General features: G+C 40.9%; 1 protein-coding gene across 2 annotated transcripts in view; it reads right to left on the bottom strand.

Moving 5' to 3' along the window:
• OSBPL11 (oxysterol binding protein like 11) overlaps positions 1 to 27,333 on the bottom strand; it is a 113,242-nt gene that overhangs the window by 15,459 nt on the left and 70,450 nt on the right. For both annotated transcript variants that reach the window (XR_008374870.1, XM_053564499.1), the window contains exons 9-10: positions 21,453 to 21,951; positions 16,162 to 16,348 (exon numbers count right to left, since the gene is read on the bottom strand). Coding sequence is in view for 1 of the 2 variants with exons in the window: in XM_053564499.1 (XP_053420474.1) it covers positions 16,162 to 16,348; positions 21,453 to 21,951 (686 nt within the window). In the remaining variant the exon portion in view is untranslated. The remainder of the gene's footprint in view (positions 1 to 16,161; positions 16,349 to 21,452; positions 21,952 to 27,333) is intronic.

The raw sequence follows: 27,333 nt of genomic DNA on the forward strand, positions 1-27,333 counted from the left end.
ATGTAGTGGGAGTGCATCCCGGTAGCCTGAGCTACTTGTGAGGCTGAGGCAAGATGACTGCTTGAGGCCAGGAATTTGAAGTGAGCTATGATGACACCAATGCACTTTTAACAGGGGTGACAGAGTGAGACTCTGATTCCCCCACCAAAAAAATTTAGGTTAAGTGCCCCAAATCACATAGCTAGTAAAAAGTACAGTCAGGATTTGACTACAAAGCTAATGGACTACCAAACCCAAGTTCTTTCCAATACTTCCAGGTACCAATATCCTTTAAAAAACTTGACCTCGGATCTGACAGTTACCATCTTTTTCCCCCCACAAAAAAGAGTAATTTGGGGAGATGACATTATCATTATTATTATTTTTTTTTTGCAGTTTTGGCCAGGGCCGGGCTTGAACCCACTACCCCTGGTATACGGGGCTGGCACCCTACTCCTTGAGCCACAGGTGCGGCTACATTATCATTTTTTACCTATGACATACAGACAAAAAAAAAAAAAATAATGAGACACTTTAGAGACGTATCTTACAGGAAAGAAGAAAATTGGGGAAATAACCTGATGAAATGAGGGTATGCTCAGAGCCAACTCTGTTGGCTCCCATGCTTCCATGCAGTAGCATGGACTTCCTGACCAAACAGGAAGTACAAAGGCTGAGTTTAGGAATTTAGAAGGTAAAAGTACCAAATGTTAAAGCTGTCAAAGCTGTACTTTGAAAACCACTATTGAAGAGGTATGTTAAAGGCTTGGCGCCCGTAGCACAGTGGTTACAGCGCTGGACACATACACTAAGGGGTATGGCCCTCAAACCTGACCCAGGCCAGCTAAAACAACGACAACTGCAACAAAAAAATAGCTGGGCGTTGTGGCGGGTGCCTGTAGTCCTAGCTACTTGGGAGGCTGAAGCAAGAGAATCGCTTAAGCCCAAGTTTGAGGTTGCTGTGAGCTGTGATGCCACAGTACTCTACCCAGGGTGACAGCTTGAGATTCTGTCTCAAAAAAACAAAAACAAACGAATTAAGAAAAAGAAAAGGTATATTAAAAAGATATGCTGATGATTAACATGAGGCAAAAGAAGCTATGGTGATCCTAATCTTTGGGAAATTCTGATATACTTGATAATTTTTTTTTTTTTTTTTGAGACAGATTTTCACTTTGTCACCCTCAATAGAATGCCATTATGTCACAGTTCACAGCAACCTTAAACTCCTGGGCTCAAGTGATTCTCTTGCCTCAGTCTCCCAAGTAGCTGGGACTACAGGCGTCCACCATAATCCCTGGCTATTTTTAGAGATGGGACCTTGCTCTTGCTCAGGCTGGTCTTGAATTCATGAGCTCAGACAATCCACGTGCCTTGGCCTCCCAAAGTGCTAGGATTACAGGCGTGAGCCACTGCCTGGTCTTACTTGGTAATTCGTTTAAAAGCAGTCTGGTAACAGAAAAAAGAACATGTTTTTTAAACCTAGTTCTGCTGAGGGACTTTTAAAGAGCCTCAATTTTATAAAATACCTCTCCCTCATAGGACTGCTGAGAGATTTAAGATAACATTTATAAAAATATTTTGTTTTAAATAAATTTTCCTATGTGGCCATCCATAGGAGAAAAAAAAAATCTTTCCCTAGGCTCTGTGTCTCAGAGTAACTATTTCTCTATCTCTCTTGACTGAAAATAACTGGATTATTAGTTTGTCCTTCAATTTTGTAAACATATTTGGGACTATTATTGATTAAGATGATTAAAACACGTCAAATAAATTGTACTCCTCATCTAATAATTATTTTTGATGAGTATCCTTATGAAGCAAGAATGATTTTAAGAAGCAAATATGGCTAGGCACGGTGGCTCATACCTATAATCTTAACACACTGGGAGACTGAGGCAGGTGGATCTCTTGAGCTCAGAACTTTGACAACAATCCGAGAGGGAGACCCCATCTCTACTAAAAATAGAAAAACTAGCTTGGCATTATGGTGGGGGCCTGTAGTCCCAGTTACCCAGGAAACTGAGGCAAGAGGATTGCTTAACCCCAAGACTCTGAGGTTGCTGTGAGCTAGGATACCACGGTACTCTACCAAGGGCACAAAGTGAGACTCTGTCTCAAAACATAAATAAATAAGGTGGTGTCTGTGGCTCAAGGAGTAGGGTGCCGGCCCCATATACTGGAGGTAGTGGGTTCAAAACCAGCCCCAGCCAAAAACTGCAAAAAAAAATAAAATAAATACTACTAATAAATAAATATAGCCGGGTGTTGTGGCAGGCATTTATAGTCCCAGCTACTTGGGAAGCTGAGGCAAGATTGCTTAAGCCCAAGAGTTTGAGGTTGCTGTGACCTGTGATGTCATGGTACTGTACTGAGGGCAAGGGTGGTGTCTGTGGCTCAGTGAGTAGGGCGCCGGCACCATATACTGAGGGTGGCGGGTTCAAACCTGGCCCCAGCCAAACTGCAACAAAAAATAACCAAGTGTTGTAGCAGGCGCCTGTAGTCCCAGCTACGTGCGAGACTGAGGCAAGAGAATCACCTAAGTCCAAGGGTTTGAGGTTGCTGTGAGCTGTGACACCATGGCACTCTACCCAGGGCAATAAAGTGAGACTCTGTCTCTAAAAAAAAAAAAAAAAAAAGTCTACCAAGGGCAATGTAGTTAGACTCCGTCTCAAAATGAAATAAAATAAAATAATTTTTTTTTGTAGAGACAGAGTTTCACTTTATTGCCCTCGATAGAGTGCTGTAGCGTCACACAGCTCACAGCAACCTTCAACTCCTGGGCTTAGGCGATTCCCCTGCCTCAGCCTCCCAAGTAGCTGGGACTACAGGCGCCTGCCACAATGCCCAGCTAATGTTTTTGTTTTTAAGACGGAGTCTCCTACTTGGGAGGCTGAGTCAAGAGAATCGCCTAAGCCCAAGGATTTGGAGGTTGCTGTGAGCTGTGTGACACCACAGCACTCTACCGAGGGCAATAAGGTGAGACTCTGTCTCTACAAAAAAAAAAAAACAAAAAAACAAACAAACAAAAAAAAAAGACAGAGTCTCTCACTTTTGTCACCCTCAGTAGAGTGCGGTTGCATCACAGCTCACAGCAACCTCAAACTCTTGGGTTTAAGCAATTCTCTTGCCTCAACCTCCGAAAGCTGGGACTACAGGAGCCCGCCACAATGCCTGGCTATTTTTTTGTTGAAGTTGTCATTGCTGTTTAGCAGGCCTGTGTTGGGTTTGAACCCGCCAGCCATGGCCACAGTGTATATAGCCAGCACCTTAACCACTGAGCTATGGGCGCCAAACCAATAACAATTTTTTAAAAAGCAATTTTATCAAATCATTAAGTATATCAAAAAGTTACATAAACTGCCAAATCCAAAGTTAGATTTCCAAATATAAGATATTAAATAACTCCAATAGGTTAAGTAACACATTCATTGGCCATGGTTGTATCTAGATGCTAATATTTTAACACTATGAAGCAAATTCTCAAAATACAATGTAAATTCTGGATCCTTTATGGATGAGGCAATTAAAAAGCCTTCTTAAAATTATAAAGATTAAAAATATTTCTAATACAGAAATCTATGATTTCAACAAATCATGTGCCCAGGCATTTAAGCAGATCAGAATTTTCTCTTTGACAAAAATTCTGCCTCTCTTCACAACTCAGGCTTATGGATACAAGATGGTGCTATACCTGGATGAAAATATAAATTAAAATTTTATTTTCAAAGAAAAAAAAAGGATCTCTTAATCTAACTCACCATATCTAAAGCATGTAGATCTTTTATCAGTAAGTTGGCATAGAACATAGAATATGCTGCCCTTAATATACTTAACAAAGTCAATTTGTTATCCCACTATCTCTCTCTCTCTCTCTCTTTTTTTAAGAGACAAAGTCTCACTTTATTGCCCTCAATAGAGTGCCATGGCATCACAGCTCACAGCAACCTCCAACTCCTGGGCTTAGGTGATTCTCTTGCCTCAGCCTCCCGAGTGGCTGGAACTATAGGCGCCTGTCAGAATGCCCAGATATTTTTTTGTTGCAGTTTGGCTGGGGCCAGGTTCAAACCCTCCACCCTTGGTATATGGGGCCTGCGCCCTACCCACTGAGCCACAGGCGCCACCCATCCCCCTATCTCTCAAGTGAGAATAACTGACAAATGATAAAAAACATTTGCTCTCCCATTTCTTTCTTTTTTTTTTAGTTGAGACAGAGTTTCACTTTGTCACCTTCGGTACAGTGCTGTGGTGTCATAGTTCACAGCAACCTCAAATTCTTGGGCTCAAGTGATCTTCTTGCCTTAATCACCTGAGTAGCTAAGACTACAAGTGCTGCCACAATGCCCAGCTATTTTTAGAGGCTGGGTCTCGTTTTTGATCAGGCTGGTTTCGAACTGTGAGCTCAGGCAATCCACCCTCCTCGGCCTCCCAGAGTGCTAGGATTATAGGTGAGAGCCACCACACCTGGCCTGCTCTCTCATTTCTAAAAGCCCAACAAGTAAACTTTTTCAATTTTCTGAATCCTGTCTTTAGGATACCAGAAAAACCACCAGACATATTAACTTAGCTTCAAATAGAAAAGACTATATTGATTTAAAGATATGAATTTGGCTGTGAGTTTCATTGATGGTGTATATAAGAAATACATGAAGGGTAATTATATTTTATGCAGAGCTACTGAAGAAGACTCTGTCTATTATAGTAGTTATTCAATGCACTATGTAAGGACACATGCAACAAACCCGTTTAGAATTAAGTGCCAGGAAAATAGTTTGCCTCTTTAGAAAAAGTGATATGCTACTTTATCAGAGAGAAGAAAGTATGTTGAGCATTATGTTTCTTTTTGTACTTTAATAGATGAGTCAGAAGTAATTTTTTTTCAGTTAAAGCAATCATCTAATACCAGTTTTTAGCATCATGTTTCTTTTTGTACTTTAATAGATGAGTCAGAGTACTAAGTCCCCACGAATCCTGGAATTACTGCTGCCGGAGACCCCAGTACTCTGCGAATGGAGTCCTGACCGGAGACAGCTATCTAGGTATCGAGCTATCCTTCCTCACTCTGGGCTCCAACTCCTGTGCTCAAGGGATCCCCCACCCCTCCTCCACTTCTTGACCTTCCAGAGTGCTAGGATTACAGGAGTGTGCCACTGCTCACTGCCAGAGATTGGTCCCCGGATGAGTTACTAGGCCCCCCATAGACTCATGGACCTGGCTACCCAGAACCTGCTGAGGAACCAGGATTTGGCCATCTCCGCTGTGGAGCAGCTACCAAAGGTCCTCTTCCCAATCATGTTCGAGGAGGTCTATTGATGGTGAGAAAACAGGCTCCTAACAGCAATGGTGCAGGCCTGCTTCACCTGCCTCCCTCTGGGGTGGCTGATGGTGGAATACTACTACCTGGAGACCTCAAAAGCTGTGCTGGACTGGCTCGATGGGCTGCTGGCCCAGGAGGTTCGCCCCAGTAGGTAGAAGCTGCAAGTTGTAGATTTATGGCATGGCGGGGAGAATTTCTGGAGCAGATGGTATGGAACCCCTTTGGCGTCCTCAGAGCGGATGAGTAAGCAGCTGACTGCGGTGGGCTGTCCGGGGACTGGGGGGACAGTGGCTATGGTCATACAGTGCGGCTGCTCCTGGCTACGGTGCCTAACCTAGTTCCTGGACTACCTCTTTGAATGGACCGAGTCCACCTGTGCTGCAGGAAGATGGTGGTGACCAAGGGCCTCAGCGACAGGTTTCAAGGGCTGCTAAATTGGGTGGATGTGAACTGTATCCAGGACCTGACCATTCATAACATCGTGACAATTGACTGGATAGAAGACTTAGGCCCTTACATGGCCCAGATGAAGAGTCTTCGTCAGGTCTGCTTTCACCTCCTTTATGTTGGGTTTGACCTCAGGTTCCCTCCCGGAGAGAGACTGACGAACTCCCTTTTAGGTACTGTCATGACCGCTACCTCACGCAGCTAGATCTTGAGGAGTCTCACGCATCCTTGCCGCCCCTCTTCAATCGCTGTCTGAAGGGTTTCCTAAGCTGCCTCCTGACCTCCTTGGAGTCCCTTGTGGTCATTCCCGCCTTGTTCTCGGAATCAGAATTGGAGCTTGTGGTCCTGTGCCCAATCGAGCCTTAGGCAGCTGAAGAAGCTGGACCTGACAGGCGTCTACTTGAGCGGTACGGATCTGAAACCCCCTTGGACTCCTGCTAGAGGACATCGCAGCCACTCTGCAGATTCTGGTCTTAAGGTACTGTGAGATCACAGACATCCAAGTAGGATATATCCTGCCCAGCTTGAGCCGCTCCCACCAGCTGGTGACCTTTGACTTCTGCGGGAACCACATCCGTGCTGACTCCCTGGCCCACCTGCTGTGCCACAATGGTGCGCTGCTCCAGCTCAGCCTGGAGATCTATCCTATCCCTCAGGACTATCTCGGGGATATCTACCCTATCCCAAGGGTGTATCTCAGGTATGAACATCCTCCTCCCTATGTTCATTATGTATGCTGGGAGTCATTTCTCAAGTGGCGGGTTGAGCTGATGGACATGCTGAGGAACTTGAGGACACCCAAGAGGGTCCTGTTCAAAATCCACTGCTGCTCCTTCTGTGGCGTGAGGGTGACTTGGGACCTGGACCTGATGCCCCATCCGTCCCTCTGTAAATTACGTCAGACTGCCAAGCTACAAGAACAACTATGTGGATGAGATACAAGACCAAGTGTTAAATGTTGGGGTTGCATTTAGTTGAACATTTTTGGATGACTTTATAAATATTTGGGATGTGTGTAACAGCCTCTGACATTCTGAATCAAACCATGTGGCAAGGAAAGGAAAGCAGTGTGCTTTATGGCCACTTAGCTTATCACGTGGCTCCTAATCCTGTGTGAGAACTTGTTCAAGAATTCAAACTCTTGGGCCCCTATTAAATTGAAAACGCTGAAAGCAGGCCTAATAATGTGTGTGATAAGACATTTTTCAAGAGATTCTGATCTGATGCACACTTAAAATTTTGGGAACAGGGGTATATAGGGTGGGGTTCCAAAAGGATTGTTGAACTACACATAGGGAATAAATGTAGGTCTTACAATTAGCGATAAAAAAAAGCAAAACAACAAAACCCATATAACTACACAATTATGTCAGTGAGAAGAAATTACAGAAGACAGGTTTAGGCAAGTGTTAGTCTTAAAGATCATAGTTTAAACCATTGTACTTGAAGCCCATGCATATAATGAAGGACCTAGGGCTTTTTTAGTTCGAAGAAGGTATTAAAGTGAATGTGCAAATTTAGTCAAAATGCAGCCTTCCTGGTGATTTTTTCTTTCTTTTTTTTTTTGCAGTTTTTGGCCGGGGCTGGGTTTGAACCCGCCACCTCCAGCATATGGGGCAGCGCCCTATTCCTTTGAGCCACAGGCGCCATCCTTTCCTGATGATTTTCATTGAGTATGGAAATATTTTGAAAATGTTAATCATCCTGCTGACCATGTAATAAGGATATAAGAATGAAAATTGTGCTATTGAGAAAAACCAATCACTGATGTATATCCTAAGTAATGTCGGTATTATTGGTCACTTCTGAATTGACCTGGAAAAGGATCATGATCAGGAGACGATAGCACCAACCTAGTGTTTGCTCTTTCATTAAAACAAGAACAACTAAGGGCGGCCCTGTGGCTCAGTGAGTAGGGCGCCGGCCCCATATACTGAGGGTGGTGGGTTCAAACCCGGCCCTGGCTAAACTGCAATCAAAAAATAGCTGGGCGTTGTGGCGGGCACCTGTAGTCCCAGCTACTCGGGAGGCTGAGGCAGGAGAATCGCTTAAGCCCGGGAGTTGGAGGTTGCTGTGAGCTGTGTGAGGCCACGGCACTCTACCGAGGGCAATAAAGTGAAACTCTGTCTCTACAAAAAAAAAAAACAAAACAAAAAACAAAACAAGAACAACTAAATATGCTAACATTAATAAATATTTTAGTAGAATGAGGAATAAATAACTGAAATGGTTTTGTTTCAGTTATGTAAATGTAGAACACAAAGCTAATTTTTTTCCATGTGGTAAAGACCAACAGTCTGTATATTGTTTTATTTTAACTATGCATGTATCAGTGGACACAGTCATATTTCAGTTTTCTAGTCCTTATATACTTAAATGAGTGCATATCCACATTCATTTTGGATTCTAAGTATTTATTCCTTGCTATAAATGTAGCATGTTGAGTAATGTGTTTCACATACTAATTTGAGAAATAATTGTTTTTGTTGTTTATCAAAGCATGTGTAAGCCATAGATAAAAATTCCCTTGGGGCATGGCTATTGATTCATAGTTAGTTAGATTCTGATGTTTTAGTAATTTAAAGTACATCTCAGATTTTGAAAACTTAACATGAAAAATTAAAAATTTTCAATAATATGTTTTTGATACATTCAATTGAAAATAAATACTAAAATTAAATAAATAATGTTTTGATAAATTTGTGATGGCTTACATGTGGTAATCAAGTTGTTATCATGTTACATATCTCTCTGAATATAAAATTTTATTGATGACATATTCATCTGTATAATTTGTATACAAATTTTTAAAATCTGTTTCAGAGGTTAAAGCATCTCAGAAGGCAGGTGCTAAGTGTTGGAATTAGTCATACCTTATAAATGTTATACCTAGTGGTAAAACCATTAAAAAAAAATAGATGAGTCAGAACTATTTTTTTAGTTAAAGCAATCATCTAATACAAGTTTCACAATATTATTTTTCTTTTCCATTTTTATAGTTATTATCACAGACTTTTAAAAGTATTATATGAGAGTTTTCCCTAAAATCCTTACTAATGCTTTCCAAAAGTAGCATTATAATAGATAATATCTAATATCTATATTAGATAGGTATTAATATCTATCTAATAGATAGCTTAATACTCTGTCATAAATAAATAAAATAAAAATATGATAGATTAATATCTATCTAATATATATTATATATATATTATATATATATCTATATAATAGATACTGGATACTAATAATAGAACGAAGGCTTCTTGAAATCTTTACCATTATTTCTATCTCTGGTATGCATAAAAGTATGATATATAATGTGCATATACATGTATGTATATATACATATATACACACACAATTATCTTAATATCATGATAATATTATACCCCCCACATACCATATATATATATATATATATATATATATATATCTCCTAAATAATTAAGTGTGGAAAATGGGACCAGGAAAAGGATGAGGGAGGGAATGGAGAATAGTTAAGTAGGCTCACTTGGCTGCATCAGAAACAGATGTGGAAAATGAGGAAGTAAGGGAAGACAGGTGGAATATAATATATTTATACCAAAGGCAGACAGCAGATAATGTGTCTGCCCCAATTACAGATAGCAGTAAAAAAACTAGGTTATATCCGAGAAATGAGGCATGGCCATTAAATAATGATATGCAAGAAGACTTTAGTTATAATATTCTGTAAAATCAAATAATAAAGGTGTTAATGGCGGTGCCTGTGGCTCAAAGGAGTAGGGCGCTGGCCCCACATGCCGGAGGTTGTGGGTTCAAACCCAGCCCCGGCCAAAAACTGCAAATAAATAAATAAATAAAAAGTTAAAAACCATGACAACAGCTTACATATATTTAAAAAAAAAAAAAAGAATAAAGGTGTTAAGAATAGGAAAGTCTGGTAGCACCCATAGCTCAGTGGGTAGGGCGCCAGCCACATATACCAAGTCTAGAGGGTTCAAACCCGGCCCATGCCAGCTAAAACAACAATGACAACTACAACAAAAAAAATAGTTGTGGCAGGCGCCTGTAGTCCCAGCTACTTGGGAGGCTGAGGCAGACAGAGAATCGCTTAAGCCCAAGAGCTGGAGGTTGCTGTGAGCTGGGATGCCACAGCACTCTACCCGGGGCGACAGCTTAATACTCTGTCATAAATAAATAAAATAAAAATATGAAAACCAGGTATCAAAAGCCAGTAAGGCTTCGGAATGCTTGCTTTTGGATAGTGCCAAAAGACACCCAGCATCCAAGATGGGAGAAACCCAAATCACATGGGAAAGCCACAAGTAAGTCCTCTAGATCTGAGCCCCTGGCCAATAGCCAGAACGAGAGCGAGCTACTTTGGCTATTTAGCCAAGTTGAGCCCTTAGATTAAGTCCCAGTCAATATCTGCTACAGAGACATAAAAGATACGAAGTGAGAATCACCAAACAGAGCCTAGCGAATCAACAGAATTGTGGGAGATAACTGTTTTAAGCATTAAGTTTTAGACAGGTTTATTACTAGTAGTAGATAAACTGGACATCAACTACAGTTATCTTGGATGCCCTTCGCTACTCCATATTTTGTCAGTTACTCGTTTAAAAAACAAAAAATAGATGGGGTCTTGCTATGTTGCCTAGGCTGGTATCCAACTCCTGAGATTAAATAATCCTCATACCTCAGCCTTCTAAGGAACTGGCATTATAGGCAAGAGCCACCATGCCAGATTGTCAGCTACTCCTTGAACTGTGTTAATTATAACACCTAACTGGTCTCTCAACTCTTTAGCCTTACCACCCACTTCCATCCTATTCTTTACCTGCCATTGAAGAAGGACTTGAACACCAAGAGAAAATTTCCTATGCAGGACATATACAGGAAGACACTATCTAATGTCATGGTAGTGGTAAGATTTGGGGGGATGAATTATGATTCTCCACATTTAGGTAGTCACAGAAATGTAACATATTAGGCTCGGCGACTGTAGCTCAGTGGCTAGGGTGCCAGCCACATACACCGGAGCTGGCGGGTTCGAATCCAGCCGAGACCTGCCAAACAACAATGACAACTACAACCAAAAAATAGCAGGCATGGTGGCGGGCACCTGTAGTCCCAGCTACTTGGGAAGCTGAGGCAAGAGAATAGCTTAAGCCCAGGAGTTTGAGGTTGCTGTGAGCTGTGACGCCATGGCACTCTACCCAGGGTGACAGCTTGAGGCTCTGTCTCAAAAGAAAAAAAGAAAGAAAGAAATATAACAAATCAAATTCTTTTTTTTTGTAGAGACAGAGTCTCACTTTATGGCCCTTGGTAGAGTGCCGTGGCCTCACACAGCTCACAGCAACCTCCAACTCCTGGGCTTAAGCGATTCTCTTGCCTCAGCCTCCCAAGTAGCTGGGACTACAGGCACCTGCCACAACGCCCAGCTATTTTTTGGTTGCAGTTTGGCTGGGGCCGGGTTTGAACCCGCCACCCTCGGTATATGGGGCCAGCGCCTTACCGACTGAGCCACAGGCACCACCCACAAATCAAATTCTTATCATTTACATTTATTATATTCATAATTTAAAGCAAGATAAAGCAATGGCTCAAGAATAAGGTTCAGATACTTTACATTTGGGGAATTTTTTTTTTTAGATAGACTCTCATTTTGTTACCCTCGGTACAGTACAGTGGCATTACAGCTCACAGTAACCTCAAACACTTGGGTTTAAGTGACTCTTTTGCCTAAGTCTCCCAAGTATCTGGGTCTATAGGTATCCACCACAATGCATGGCTATTTTTAGAGGCAGGGTCTCACTCTGGCTCAGGCTGGTCTCCAACTCCTGAGCTGAGGCAAGAGAATTGCCTAAGCCCAAGAGCTACAGGTTGCTGTGAGCTGTGATGCCACAGCACTCTACCGAGGGCAACAAAGTGAGACTCTATCTCTTTTTTTTTTTTGTGATTTTTGGCCGGGGCTGGGTTTGAACCCACCATCTCCAGCATATGGGACCGGCGCCCTACTCCTTGAGCCACAGGCGCAGCCCCAAGACTCTATCTCTTAAAAAAAAAGAAATTAATCAGAATAGCTATGTTATTGGGCTGTTACAAAAGAAGAAAATTCTGAACATGTAAGAGAGGTAATACTATGTATTAAATGTGGAATAAAGTTTTAACTAAAGTATATCAGAAAATCTGTATGTATAAATACAAATAAGTACAGGTAAGCTTTTAACAGCTTCTTATTTCCTTCTTATCAGAGATTTAGTATTGGAAAGGAAATCTTTGAATTGTAATGAATAAAGAAGTTTCCCCTCACAGCTCAACATGCATAATGCACATGGATTTTCTCTTTTCATTAACCAAAGAAAGATCACAGAGGAGAGAAACCTCATGATGAATAAAACCTTACAATGAATAATACTGATTTTGAAAAATTCTACAGTCATTATTTACCCCTTACAGACATGGGAGAACTCATGTTGGAGAAAAACCCTCCGGGAAAGCCTTTACTAATCACTTACACCTTAAACCCTCAGAGAAAACATAATGGAGGAAATCCACGTGAAGGCAAACAGATGAGCTAACACTCAATAATCGTTCATTCCTTAAACAATATGAAAAAACACATACCAGACAGGAACTACACAAATGTCATCTATGTGGTTGTTAAATAACACAAGACAATTCACATTTGGGGAAAAAAACAATAAATGTAGTTAAGTATGGACACACCTTCTTATTAAGATCTTTCTTAATAGCACACAAGAATTCATACTGGAGGAAAGATAAAAACATGTTTTATCAATGTGGAAGAGTAAAATTCTAACATTAGAGAAATCCTAGACATTTAGTAAGTGGTCAAGGCTTCAACCAGAGCTATACCTTAATTGACATTAGAAAACTCATAGAGGGTTATCTGTAATCACTGTAGAAAAGCCTGCAGCAGCGTATCTGGCCTTCCTGAAAACAAGACAATTCACCTGGGGAGAAATCCCAAATATAGAATGAATGCACAGAAGCCTTTAACAGGAGAACGTCTCTTGAGGAGCACCAGAGGATTCATACACCAGACACAGTTGAATGAAATAAATGGAGGAAATCCATTTACACAGTCACACTTGCCAATGTGAGAATTCACACTGGAGAGTAACACTTGGAATACAATGAATGCAGGAAAGTCTTCAGTTAACTAGTCATTAAATACTGAATTATCAAGCTGGGCACTGTAATTCTAGTACTTTGAGAAGCCGGGGTCAGAGGACTGCTTGAGGCCAGAAGTTCAAGAACCAACCTGGACATGAAAGTAAGACCACCTCTCTAACAAAATACAAGAAAATAGCCAGGCAATGTGGGTGCACGCCTGCAGTCCCGAGTACTTGGGAGGCGGAGGCAGGAGGACTGCTTGAATTAAGAAGTTAGAGGTTTCAGTGAGCTACGACTTCTCCACTGCACTCTAGTTTAGCTTAGCACAACAAAGCAAGACTCTGTCTTTTAAAAAAAAAAAAAGAGCCAGGCACTGGCTCATGCCTATAATCCTAGCACTCTGGGAGGCTGAGATGGATGGAATGCCTGAGCTTACAGATTTGAGACCAACTTGAGCAAAAGCAGGAGCCCCACCTCTAAAAACTGCTGGGTGATGTGGTGGGTACCTATAGTCCCAGTTACTGGGGAAGCTGAGACAAGAGGATCTCTTGAAGCCAAGAGTTTGAGGTTGCTGTAAGCTGTGACGTCATAGCATTCTACCAAGAGCAACAAAGTGAAACTCTGTCTCAAAAAAAAAAAAAAAGACTTTATAACATAAAAAGTCTTTCCTTGGAGAGATATTGATTAATGGAATCAATGTAGAAAAGCTTTTGGGTAGAATTTTCAGTTCATTAAATATCAGATAACTCATATTTAGTTCATTAAATATCAGATAACTCATATTCAAAAGTGGTCTTTATAAAGACCGTTTAAGGGCCAGGCGTCATGGCTCACACTATGGCTAATAATCCTAACATTCTTGGAGGCAGCAAGCGTGTCAGGAGGTGTGGGGGTGTGTTTGCTTGAGCTAAGGAGTTTGAGACTAGCCTTGGCAATACGGCAAGACCCTGTCTCTACTAATACATTTTTTAATTAGCGGTATATGATGGCACACAAATTAGTCCCAGCTACTCGGGAAGTTGAAGCAGAAGGATTGCTTGAGCCCAGGAGGGCAAGGCTATAGTGAGCTATGATTGTGGGACTATACTTCAGCCTGGGTAAAAGAGTAAGACTCTGTTTTTTAAAAAATATATATACCCCAACACTTCAGGGACAAGTAGATTAGACATCAAGGGCTTAAAAATAAGAGTCAGTATCCTTTTGAGGATCCCATTAGAAAACTTGTCTTCAGGGCGATGCCTGTGGCTCAGTGAGTAGGGCACCGGCCCCATATACTGAAAGTGGCAGGTTCAGACCCGGCCCGGGCCAAACCGCAACAAAAAAATAGCTGGGCCTTGTGGTGGGCACCTATAGTCGAGGCAAGAGAATCGCCTAAACCCAGGAGTTGGAGGTTGCTGTGAGCAGTGTGACGCCACAGCACTCTACCAGGTACAATAAAATGAGACTCTGTCTCTACAAAAAAAAGAAAAAAGAATAGAAAACTTGTCTTCATGCAGTTTGGGTGATCTGGACTAATGCTGAAGAGACTAACATGTCAAGAAAGAAAGGAGTATACTAACTAGCCAATTCCTAAATGAAATTAGAATAAAGCTACCATTCTATATTGGCACCTAAACAGATGAAGGCTTCAATCACTGTGCTTCTCAGATTACTTCTTAGATAAAGAACTACATATATTTCCATCACAATTTGTAGCAATAGCTGACTTCACTGAAGTCCAGATCCAAATTTGAATCTGTTTTTTTTTTTTTGTTGTTGTTTTTTTTTGAGACAGAGTCACATTATGTCACCCTCTGTAGAATACCATGGCCGTTTTTTTTGTTTTGTTTTGTTTTGTTTTGAGACAGAGTCTCATTATTTCTCCCTCAGTAAAGTGCCGTAGCGTCACAGCTCACAGCAACCTCAGACTCTTGGGCTTGCCTCAGCCTCCCAAGCAGCTGGGACTAACAGGCTTCCGCCACAATGTCTGGCTATCTTCTGGGTGCAGTTGGCATTGTTGTTTAGCAGGCCCAGGCTGGGCTTGAACCCGCCAGCCTCATATGTGGCCAACACCTTACTCACTGAGCCTCAAGCACCGAGCTCAAATCTGAATTTGTTATATGAGGTCTGACAATTAAGTTCTTGAACTTGTCCTAAGAAAGGTGCTACATACCTCATTGCTGAATATCACTAGTCATCTTTGACATATACTTCTCTTAGGAAGCTACTGCACTGATGTTAGCACCTAGCCCGCACTTCAAAGCAATTTTGAAATTCTTTTTCTGGAATAGCCATCAAAGTTATCACTGTATTAGCTACCCTTCATGTCCTGAATGTCATGAAAATGTGTTACTTTAAGTATTTTCTTTGTTTTGGGGTAAATAAAAAAATTATTGGGGCCAGATCAGGTAAGCAGTGAGGGTGTTCCAATATAGTTATTTGTTTACTGGCTAAAAATTTCCTCACAGGTAGCACTGTGTGAGCTGGTGCATTGTTGTGATCCAACAGCCTTGAGTTAGGTCAAGATTTTCAGTTAAGATTTTCCTGTTTCTCTATGGATGCTGACTTGGTTTACTATGCTTCTCACATGCTGCTGATGATTTTGTTGCACAATTAGATGAATTTTTGCAAGTTTTCATCAGTTCTGCTTGTTACTGGCCACCCTGACTTCTCTTCATCAGAGATATTGTCTCTCCTCTCACAAAACATTTAATCCACTTGTACACAGCCATTTTCTTTGTGGCCTTATCCCCATAAACTTGGACTAACATCTTCCTGATTTCACTTCCTCTCTTGCCCAAGTTTAACAAGAAATTTATGAACGTTTGTTCGCTTTTTAATTCAACCTCAGACATTCTTGTGATGGCACACAAAAACATGCAACAATAATAATGAATGCCACTCAGTAAGAAATCACCACACAACACGAACACAACTCTGAGACACTGGTATACTAAGATTATAGTGCTGCCAATGTAAACACCTGGTGTCAAGTTTGCAAACTTAACTGTCACACCCCATGGGCAGAATTGCACCAAAGATTGTATACTCACTCGTTACAAATTCTATTCTACATCTCAGTAGTTACTTCATCAGGGAAAATTTTATGAAAGTAGATTTATTAATAATGTCACTATATTAAAAATAGATGATTTTCAGAATAGCTTGATAGATTAAATATAATAAATACAAAATAAACAGGAATAAAAATCCAACTTCAACTACGTAAAATAAGGCAGAAAAAGAATGGGGAGTTATAATATAAGATCAAAGTGGAAGAACAGTGTCAGATATCATTAAAATGTCCTTACCGGTGCAATTTGCCACCATAAAATGGCTTAGTATGAAAAGTGATGCTGGCTGAATATCCAGTTTTTGCACAGTTAACGCTGACTTTGCCACCCAGTTCTACCCAAGGAACAGTCAAAATTGACCGGGCATACGCACAAGGTAGAGAAAACGTGTACTCTTCTCCATGTTCCAACAGACTGAGGATACCTGAAGATGAAAAAACAGGGCTGGTTAACATCTTTTTAAAGATATAGACAGCTATAAAAGAATCTGTATTATTTTTCTTTCCTGTCTAGTAAATACATGTAATTATCGCAATTTTGCCTAATCTTCATTTAACTCTGGATGAAATTGACTTCATTTACAATTATATTTGACAATATTTCCTGATAACAATGCCAGGGACTATGGCTCATGCCTGTAATCCTAGCACTCTGGAAGGCCAAGGCAGGAGGATCGCTTAAGCTCAGGAGTTCAAGAACAGCTGGAGCAAGTGTGAGACCCTGTCTCTACCAAAATAGAAAAAATATTAGCCAGGCCTCATGGTGGGTACCTATAGTCCCAGCCACTTGGGAAGCAGAGGGGAGAATTGCTTGAGCCTAAGGGTTTGAAGTTGCTGTGAGCTATGATGATGCCATGGCACTCAAACCAAGGGCGACAAAATGAGATTCTATCTCAAAAAAAAAAAAAAAAAAAAGTTTTTTTTTTTTTCCTGATAACAGTGAATCAAAGTACATTCAACATGATCTTACTGTCTCTTTGTGGTCATGAGTCCAGCAAATGTTACAATGGAAACAGTTTAAGAGTTCCCTCTAAGGTTCCTAAAACTAGAATAAACCATTTAGACCAGCGGTTCCTGTCGCGACCCATAGGAACTGTATTAAAGGGTCGCAGCATTAGGAAGGTTGAGAACCACTGCTTTAGACAGAGTATAAGGCCATGCATCATGCATCATGTTTGATGATTAGTTAGTACTAACAACTTCTTCAGCAGTTTGGGAATAACTAGATAATTAAGGTTATAAAGTCATACTCATTAACCTTATACATTATAATGGGGAATAGATCTTCGATCTATTCTCTGTATATTAAGAAAAAGTAATTTTGCGTTGGCGCCTGCAGCTCAGTGGCTAGGGTGCCAACCACATACACCAGAGCTGGGGGGTTCGAATCTAGCCCGGGCCTGCCAAACAACAATGACAACTCCAACCAAAAAAAAAAAACATAGCCAGGCATTATGGCAGGTGCCTGTAGTCCCAGCTACTCGGGAAGCTGAGGCAAGAGAATCACTTAAGGCCAAGAGCTTGAGGTTGCTGTGAGCTGTGATGCCATGGTACTCTACCCAGGCTGACATAGTGACACTCTTGTCTCAAAAAAAAAAAAAAAAAGTAATTTTATTAGAAAAACTATGGCCTCAACAATAATTTTGTTTGCCAAATTCTGAGACATTTAAATTGAAGTTTATAGGAGATACTACTGCTGGTTTTCTTTTTTTTTTTTTTTCCTTTTGGAGACAGAGTCTCATTGTGTTGCCCTGGGTAGAAAAAGCATAGCTCACAGCAATCTCAAACTCTTGGGCTCAAGTGATCCTCTTGCTTCAGTCTCCCAAGTAGCTGAGTCTTCCGTCACCTACCACAATGCTCAGCTAGTTTTTTCCTATTTTTAGTAGAGATGGGGGTCTCCCTCTTGCTCAGGCTGGCCTCAAACTCCTGAACTTAAGCAATCCACCTGCCTCAGCCTCTTAGGGGTGGTTTTCAAACAAATATTCCAATGGAGTTTGCTGCATATTAAGTGATATTAAAGATGGTTTAAAGACAAATATAAAAAGGGAGTTACATTAATAAATTATTGCGGGCGGCTCCTATGGCTCAGTTGGTAGGGCGCCGGCCCCATATACCGAGGGTGGCGGGTTCAAACCCGGCCCCGGCCAAACTGCAACCAAAAAATAGCCGGGCGTTGTGGCGGGCGCCTGTAGTCCCAGCTGCTCGGGAGGCTGAGGCAAGAGAATCGCTTAAGCCCAGGAGTTGGAGGTTGTTGTGAGCTGTGTGAGGCCACGGCACTCTACTGAGGGCCATAAAGTGAGACTCTGTCTCTACAAAAAAAAAAAATAAATAAAAAAATAAATAAATAAATAAATTATTGCTCTATACTAGATAATTAAGAGACACTAAAGCTACCTGAACTGTACTACCAACCTTCTGTACTCATCACCTGTGTTACCATCAGACCAAATACTGAACTAACAAAGTACAACCGGGCGGCGCCTGTGGCTCAGTGAGCAGGGCACTGGCCCCATATACCGCGGGTGGCGGGTTCAAACCCAGCCCCGGCCGAACTGCAATAAAAAAAAAAAAAAAAAAAAAAAATAGCCGGGCATTGTGGTGGGCACCTGTAGTCCCAGCTACTAGGGAGACTGAGGCAGAAGAATTGCCTAAGCCCAGGAGTTGGAGGTTGCTGTGAGCTGTATGACGCCACGGCACTCCACCGAGGGCAATAAAGTGAAACTCTGTCTCTACCAAAAAAAAAAAAGAAAGCTATTAAAAAAAAAAAAACAAGGGCGGCGCCTGTGGCTCAGTCGGTAAGGCGCCGGCCCCATATACGGAAGGTGGCGGGTTCAAACCCGGCCCCGGCCAAACTGCAACCAAAAAATAGCCGGGCGTTGTGGCGGGCGCCTGTAGTCCCAGCTACTCGGGAGGCTGAGGCAAGAGAATCGCTTAAGCCCAGGAGTTGGAGGTTGCTGTGAGCCGTGTGAGGCCACGGCACTCTACTGAAGGCCATAAAGTGAGACTCTGTCTCCACAAAAAAAAAAAAAAAACAAAAAAACCCCCAAAAAACAAAGTACAACCAGTCTGAAATCCTATGGCCTCATTCTCTTAATAAATGCTCATTAAGTACTCTCCCTCTGGTGTCCTGAGGAGAGTGCTGGATTCACAAAAGGGTACGGAAAAAAAAAAATTACTGAGCCATTTCATAAGAGACATGGTTCTGACTATAACATATTGACTACTGTCAGAAGACAGACAATATACTTGGATTTTTTTTCTTTTTTTTTTCTTTTGAGACAGAGTCTCACTATGTCGTCACTCCTGTCATGAGGCAGGAGAATCGCCTAAGCCCAGGAGTTGGAGGTTGCTGTGAGCTGTGTGACACCACGGCACTCTTTATTACCGAGGGCAATAAAGTGAAACTCTGTCTCTACCAAAAAAAAAAAAAAAGTTCTGTTGAGGGTACCAATAGCAATTTAATTTCCAAAAGGCAATCTCATGAGCATATTAATAGCACTTAATCAAAAATTAACTAGAATATGCCTCTTTTATGACTGAAGCTTAGCTAAGACATTAAGGCTTTTCCTTATTTCTTGACGTATTCCCTTTTTTGGAGTATGAGAGGCTACCAGAGTCTTTCTGCCGAGCCTGCCCTGAGAAGAGTAACTGTCCTTGGGGAGAGAGTATCAAAGAATAAGGTTCTAAATCCAGCTATGCCTTAATATTTATGACCCCAGACATGTCCCATTACCTCTAGATTTCAGGTTTTTTTCATCTATTAAACTGGTCTATAAAGAGCCTAAGGCTAATCTTATAAAGCTTATCACTGAAGATGACAAACTTTTTTTTTAAACTAATAACATGTGTACTTTCTAATGTTATGAAAATTTAAATTAGCTAGGAACACGATTTGGAAATTGGTAAGACATACCACAACAAAACTTAAAAATGGGAAAAACTGAAAAAGGGGATAAAATACTTTCTTTACAGCTATAATAACACAATCTCAAACTATTGAAGTAATAGGCTTGATTATGCCACACTTAGATTATAAGTCTATTTATTTATTTACTTTTTTTTGAGACAGAGCCTCAAGCTGTCACCCTGGGTAGAATGCCATGGTATCATGGCTCACAGTATCCTCAAACTCCTGGGCTTAAGCTAGTCTCTTGCCTCGGCCTCCCAAGTAGCTGGGACTACAGGCACCCACCACAACGCCCGGCTATTTTTTAGTTGCAGTTGTCAATGTTGTTTGGCAGGCCCGGGCTGGATTCAAACCCGCCAGCTATAGTATATGTGGCTGGCGCCTTAGCTACTTGATCTATAGGCGCCGAGCCAGATTATAAATTTAAATTCAGAACAAATTCCTTTGCACAAGAGTTTTCCTTTATCATTAAAATACTAGGTTTTTTTCTGTTATTGATTTTCATTAGCTTGTCAATGACTGCTGTGGAGGTTTTTGTTTTGTATTTTTGGCAAAAAATGCTATATTTTTTTATAACCTGATGAAGTAGAATTAAAATTTTATAGTTTATATTTAAAATATTCTATGAATAGCTCCTAGGAAAATATAAAAGATGTAGATAAAGATTTACCCACACGGCGGGCGGCGCCTGTGGCTCAGTGAGTAGGGCGCCAGCCCCATATGACCAGGGTGGCAGGTTCAAACCCAGCCCCGGCCAAACTGCAACAAAAAAATAGCCAGGCGTTGTGGCAGGCACCTGTAGTCCCAGCTGCTTGGGAGGCTGAGGCAAGAGAATCGCTCTAAGCCCAAGAGTAGAGGTTGCTATGAGCCATGTGATGCCACGGCACTCTACCGAGGGCAGTACAGTAAAACTCTGTCTCTACACACACACACACACACACACACACACACAAAAAAAGATTTACCCACACGGTATCTCTTGTGATTTTTATAACACAAATTTGCCAACAACCTCAATGTCCAATATTTTATCTTAAATAAAAGATAGCAAATGCATTTCACAGAATACTAAGCAGTCATTAAAATAGTTTATCAATAACATGGGAAAATGAATACATTTAGTTAAAATACAAAACTATATATATGTATGTAATTAATCCTAATTTTATAAGCCTATACGTATGAACATACACAGAAAAGATGCAAAATACTAAAATCACCTATCTCTGGATAAAATGATTAGAGATGTTTTCATTTTCTCCTTTATACTTTTTTGATTTTCTAAATTATCAACAATAAATATTTTTCTTTTTTTTTTTTTGTGGTTTTTGGCCAGGGCTAGGTTTGAACACGCCACCTCTGGCATATGGGACCAGCGCCCTACTCCTTGAGTCACAGGCGCTGCCCAACAATAAATATTTAAAATCAGAAAAAATAATTTAAAAAGAGAATTTACATTAGTCCACAGATACACTCTTCCACTCCCGAAAAGCATTCTGGAATATACTGGGAATTGGAACAAAAAAGTATATTCATAACACCTTGAACTTATTATTTGTCTAAGTTTCCAAAATTTAAGTTTAGTTTGATATTAAAAATTGGAGAACAATTTTTCTACTTACCTTCTCCAACCATTGTCACGCCTATCGACATGCCTAAGAACTTGCTCTTAGTCCAGACATGTGCATTTACACACATCTTCCTTTCTGCACATTCTGCATAAAATCCTGAGACTGGAGGATGATGGGAAACCTGCTCGGCAACAAATCTGACTGTGTAACAGTCCGATCCCACCTGGCTCAAAGACTCCTCTGATTGAGAAGCATGATTTGTGACTCCCTGGGTGGAAGAGCTGCTAATAACACTGGATGCTACCTCACTTTTCGGCATCCTCCAGGAACAGTGAAATGTTTCTCCAATGATAGGATTGTATGGTTTCTTAGCAATGGCTCCCTTACGGCCTTCGTGAAATGAGGTAAGGTAGTACTCAACAAAGCGAATCATTCTGTCCTCAGCTGTAGCTCCATTAGTGATGGCTATAAATAGGTCTGGATGGGACATAAAGTCTGCATACATTTCCAGCAAGGAACGCTTCTCTAGGATAAATGTAGGAAGCACCACCTAAAATAACAACAACAACAACAATCAACCAAAGAGGGAAAATGTAATCCATGTGTATATCTCTAACAACTATTCTTATTTCTCTGAAAACATTTCATTCTAGATGGGTATTAAAACATAGTTACAAAGAAAAAAGTATTTGGTCTCATTAAAAAATAAGCATGCTTAAAAGGAAATGAAAGCCTGCCCAAATAGTTACGATTAAATACAAATTCAAGATGGTCAGGTAGAAGGAATTAAAAAAAAAAATCCTCAAACTTTTAGACTGGATAAAAGTTATCATTGAGTTAAAAGTCAAAGTGAATGTTAGTAATGCCCTATCCTCCTTTCCTAACTTAAAAATAAATTGTAGATGAGTGATCAAGATACGAGACTCGGGCGGCGCCTGTGGCTCAAGGAGTAGGGCGCCAGCCCCATATGCCAGAGGTGGCGGGTTCAAACCTAGCCCCGGCCAAAAACCAAAAAAAAAAAAAAAAAGATATGACACTCTTCTGAGAACAGACTGAAGAGATCACAGACCAAAAGAAAAACTGTAACATACATTTAATTTTAAGCACCAAGACAACTATTTCCTAGAAGAGAACTTTTGATAGCTAAAATGAGGTATGTGTAAGGAGGATTAAATATTTTACCTAAAGCAGAGTTGGGCAGACATTGCAAAATAGTTCAAATGTTTGAGAAAGCAAACTGGGAATATTTTTCAAGACCCCTGAAGTGTTCATACCCATTAGCCTAGTACTTTTATCCAGGAACCTAGCCTTAGGAAATAAATAATATGAATAAAGAAAATGTGAAAAAATAATTAAAACAACTTACATTTTAAACTATGGTTCTACATAACTTAAATATGGAAATCTCACATAATGACATTTCACTATTATAGTCCTTTTAAAAGATGGTTCTGGGCTCGGCACCTGTAGCTCAAATGGCTAGGGCGCCAGCCACATACACTGGAGCCGGCGAGTTCGAACCCAGCACAGGCCTGCCAGACAACAATGGCAGCTACAGCAAAAAAAAAAAAAAAAAACAACAACAACAAAAAGCTACTTGGGAGGCTGAGGCAAGAGAATCACTTAAGCCCAAGAGTTTGAGGCTGCTGTGAGCTACAACGCCAGAGCACTCTAGCAAGGGCAACACAGTGAGACTCAGTCTCAAAAAAAAGGAAGAAAAAGAAAAGATGGTTCTGAAGATGACAGAATTAACATAAAAGACAGTGGACTCGATGTAACAGATTTAGAGGGTGAATTATATACAACCATCTTAATTTAATTCTACTGAAATTACATTACAATTACTATAAATTTCAAATACAGACAAAACCAGAGATATCGGGAAAGTAAACAAAAGCAACAAAATTGTAGGAGCTGTTAACTAGAAAGCTGCATCTTAAGCAGTAGTTTATACTATGTACAGATTCATGAAAAGGCTCAGGATCTAGGGGTTTACGCTAAAATAAGGACAATAGAGTGAAATCTATATGCAAAGCAATGTGATGCCTAAATCTCCTCCCCAACTCAGCACTATTGGCAACTTCCTGCTCTTTCACCTCAAAGTCTAGAGAAGTGATTTTGAAATGGTGTGTCATGGCACACCAGCATGCTGTAAAAGGATCTTAGATGTGCCTTGAAAATTTTTAAACATCATTAATTAAAAAAAAAAATTTTTTTTTTTTTTTTTTTTGAGCAGAGTCTCACTTTGTTGCCCTCAGTAGTGCTATGGCATCGTAACTCACAGCAACCTCAAACTCTTGGGCTCAATTGACCCTCTTGCCTCAGACTCCCTGGTAGCTGGAACTATAGATACCTGCCACAATGCCCAGCTATTTTTATTATTATTATTATTATTTTTTTTTAGAGACAGAGTCTCACTTTATCACCCTCAGTAGAGTGCTATGGGGTCACACAGCTCACAGCAACCTCCAGCTTCTGGGCTTAGGCGATTCTCTTGCCTCAGCCTCCCAAGTAGCTGGGACTACAGGCGCCCACCACAATGCCCGGCTATTTTATGTTGCAGTTTGGGCGGGGTTGGGTTTGAACCCACCACCATCGGTATATGGGGCTGGCGCCCTACTCACTGAGCCACAGGCGCCGCCCTGCCCAGCTATTTTTTAGAGATGAAGTTTCACTCTAGCTCAAGCTGGTCTTAAACTCGTGAGCTCAAGCAATCCACCTGCCTCCACTTCCTGGAGTGCCAGAATTACAGGCATGAGCCACTTTGCCCAGCCAAAATTATTTTTGAAAGAAAGTTCAAAGCACAATAAATATATTCTTTTTCTTTTCTTTCTTTTTTTTGAGACTCATTAGGTCACCCTTGGTAGAGTGCTATGGCATCACAGCTCACAGAAACCTCAAACTCTTGGGCTTAAGCGATTCTCCTGCGTCAGCCTCCCAAGTAGCTGGGACCACAGGTGTCCTCCACAATGCCTGGCTATTTTTTTGTTGCAGTTGTCATTGTTGTTTAGTTGACCCAGGCCAGGTTTGAACCCGCCACCCTCGGTGTATGTGGGTGGCACTGTAAACAGTGTTACACTGAGCCTGTTTGTTTTTTTTTTTTTTTAATCAACATAATTTAAGTGTGCCATGGAAATTTTACTACAGGTTCAAGTGTGCTATGAGATAAAAGATTTGAAAAACACTGGTAGAGGCTTAGTCTCTACAGAGAGAAACAAAGCAGTTTATTCTCTAGACTGGAGAACATCAGGGACTTCTAACAAAATGGATACCATGATGATAAAAAGGACATTAAGTAATCCTATATAAATTCAATGTTTACTACTGACACCCTCTCCCACCCAGTCCTCTTGAACTCCTCACTGCTTTACTCACCAAGTAGGAGATGAGAAAATTTTTCTTCCAGGAAATCTAACTAACCCTAGAAGAAAAGCCTGATGATTTTGACACCAAGTTCTCCAACAAATGGCCCAACCAAATTACTGGACAATAAAAAACACGGGCCCCACCCACATGTTCAAAACTTAAAATCAAATTTTTAATTTCTCTAAACTTAGTTGTGAGCAGAAATCTAAGAAATATTTCAGATCTCTGAGAAAACCTCTAATTAGGAATATAAAGATTAAAAAAAAAAAGAAATACACTTAGAGGAAACAGAAACCTCAGAGGAAGAAAAAATAATCTTAGAAGTAAAAAGTAGTATCTTCGGAGAACTGAGAAAATACTACATACATTGGGTGGCACCTGTAGCTCAAAGGATTAGGGTGCCAGCCCCATATGCTGGAGGTGGCGGGTTCAAACCCAGCCCCAGCCAAAAACAAAAATACTACATACATGAAACAGGGATGCTTTCTATAAAAAAAAAATCAGAAAACTAAAAAACATAATAGCAAAAATCAAAACTCCACAGAAGAGTTAGAAGATAAAGGTGAAGAAATATCCCAAAACATAGGAGAAAGACAGAGAGAGAAAAAAGAAAAATAGAAGACAAGACTATAAGTCAAATGACCGTCCAAGGCCATTTCAGAGAAAACAAAAAAGTGGAAGAGAGAAAAACATCAATGAAGTAATTCAAGAAATTTTCAGAGAACCAAAAAACATGAGTTATGACACTGAAAAAGCCCACCAGCTGCACAGATACAATGGACAAAAAGAACCCTGTATCAAGATGTGTCACAATACCAAGATATGACAAAGAGATGATTACAAACAATTTCAGAACAAAACAGGTCACAAACACAAGATGACTTCAGTGTTTTCACCAGAATCCTGGAGCAAGAAGGCAGTATCCTAAAGGAAAGCTTTTTACAAGCTACAAATTCTATCCAAACTAGCAATCAAATATGAGGGCAAGATAAAAACATTTCAGACACACATTTTTATATTTGCTTCCCACAGATCTTTCTCAGAAATTAGAGAATGTACTCCAACAGAATGAGAGGCAACCACAAAGGAAAGGAACGCAGTGAACAAATCCAGCAGGGAAGAAAGGTGAAGGAAATCCTGTTCCAAATTAGAGTGGTGTGTCTCAAAAGACGGAAATAATAAAAAAGACAGACATATTAAAGACTGTGATCTACATGCTTCATGCTGCCATTGTGTCATCTTTTTGAATCTGAGGATAGTGAAACTATTCCTAATATATCTGTACTTGGCTTGTGTTGACTATCTACTGATGAATTTGTTAGTTTGCTTAGAACCAGAATATCCTGAGCAGCTCAGTCCACCTGCCCACATTCCTGCTGGATGTCCAATGCCTCATACCAAATGCTCTAACTCTGAGAGACATATATCTTATAGGACTCATTCACAACTTTGCCTTTTGCTTTCTTCAGAAAGAGCTCTTCTAAACTTTTTCAATAATTTATAAGAAGCTGGCCAGGCACAGTGGCTCATCCCTATAATCCCAGTACTTTGCAAGGCTGAGGTGGGAGGTCTATTTAAAGCTTAGAGTTCAAGACCAGCCTGGGCAACATAGCAAGACCATGTCTCTGCGCCTGTGGCTCAAAGGGGGTAAGGCGCCAGCCCCATATGCCGGAGATGGTGGGTTCAAACCCAGCCCCGGCCATAAACAGCAAAAAAAAAAGTTTTTTTTTTGACCCTGTCTCACTTTGTTGCCCCCCTGGTAGAGTGCCGTGGCATCACAGCTCACAGCCACCTCAAACTCTTGGGCTTAAGCAATTCTCTTGCCTCAGCCTGCCAAGTAGCTGGGACTACAGGCGCTGGCCACAATGCCCGGGGTGGCTTTTAGAGACAGGGTCTTGCTCTAGCTCAGGCTGGTCTCAAACTTGTGAGCTCAGGTGATTTGCCCATCTTGGCCTCCCAGAGTTCTGGAATTACAGGTGTGAGCCACTGCACCCAGCCCTTGTAAAAAAATTTTTAAAAATTAGCTCAGCATGGTGACATGCACCTTGTAGTCTCAGGTACTCAGGAAGCTGAGGCAAAAAGATCACTCAAGCTGATGTTTAAGGTTGTAAGGTACTATGATGATGCCACTATACTCCCAGGAAACAGACTGAGATCATCTCAAAAAAAAAAAAAAAAACCAACAACAAGCTGCAGCCAGAGACTTAAATGTTTAGTTTATCTACTGGGAGCTGCCTCTTATGACTGGCAATATAGTTCTATCCTTATGTTAAGCTTGTGCTGGCCATTCGCATTTTCCTAAACTAAACAACATTGTTATGAGGTACAAATGTAGGTGGTAAAACTATAAAGAAAACTAGTAGGAGTTGATTAACACAAAAGTATGGCTTGGTGCCTTAGCTCAGTGGTTAGGGTGCCAGCCAGATACACGGGGGCTGGTGGGTTCGAACCCAGCCCAGGCCTGCCAAACAACAATGACAACTGCAACAAAAAAATAGCCAGGTGTTGTGGTGGGCGCCTGCAGTCCCAGCTACTTGGGAGGATGATGCAAGAGAATCGCTTAAGC

This window comes from Nycticebus coucang, chromosome 16 (assembly GCF_027406575.1).
Source record: "Nycticebus coucang isolate mNycCou1 chromosome 16, mNycCou1.pri, whole genome shotgun sequence".
NCBI classification, from domain to species: Eukaryota; Metazoa; Chordata; class Mammalia; order Primates; family Lorisidae; genus Nycticebus; species Nycticebus coucang.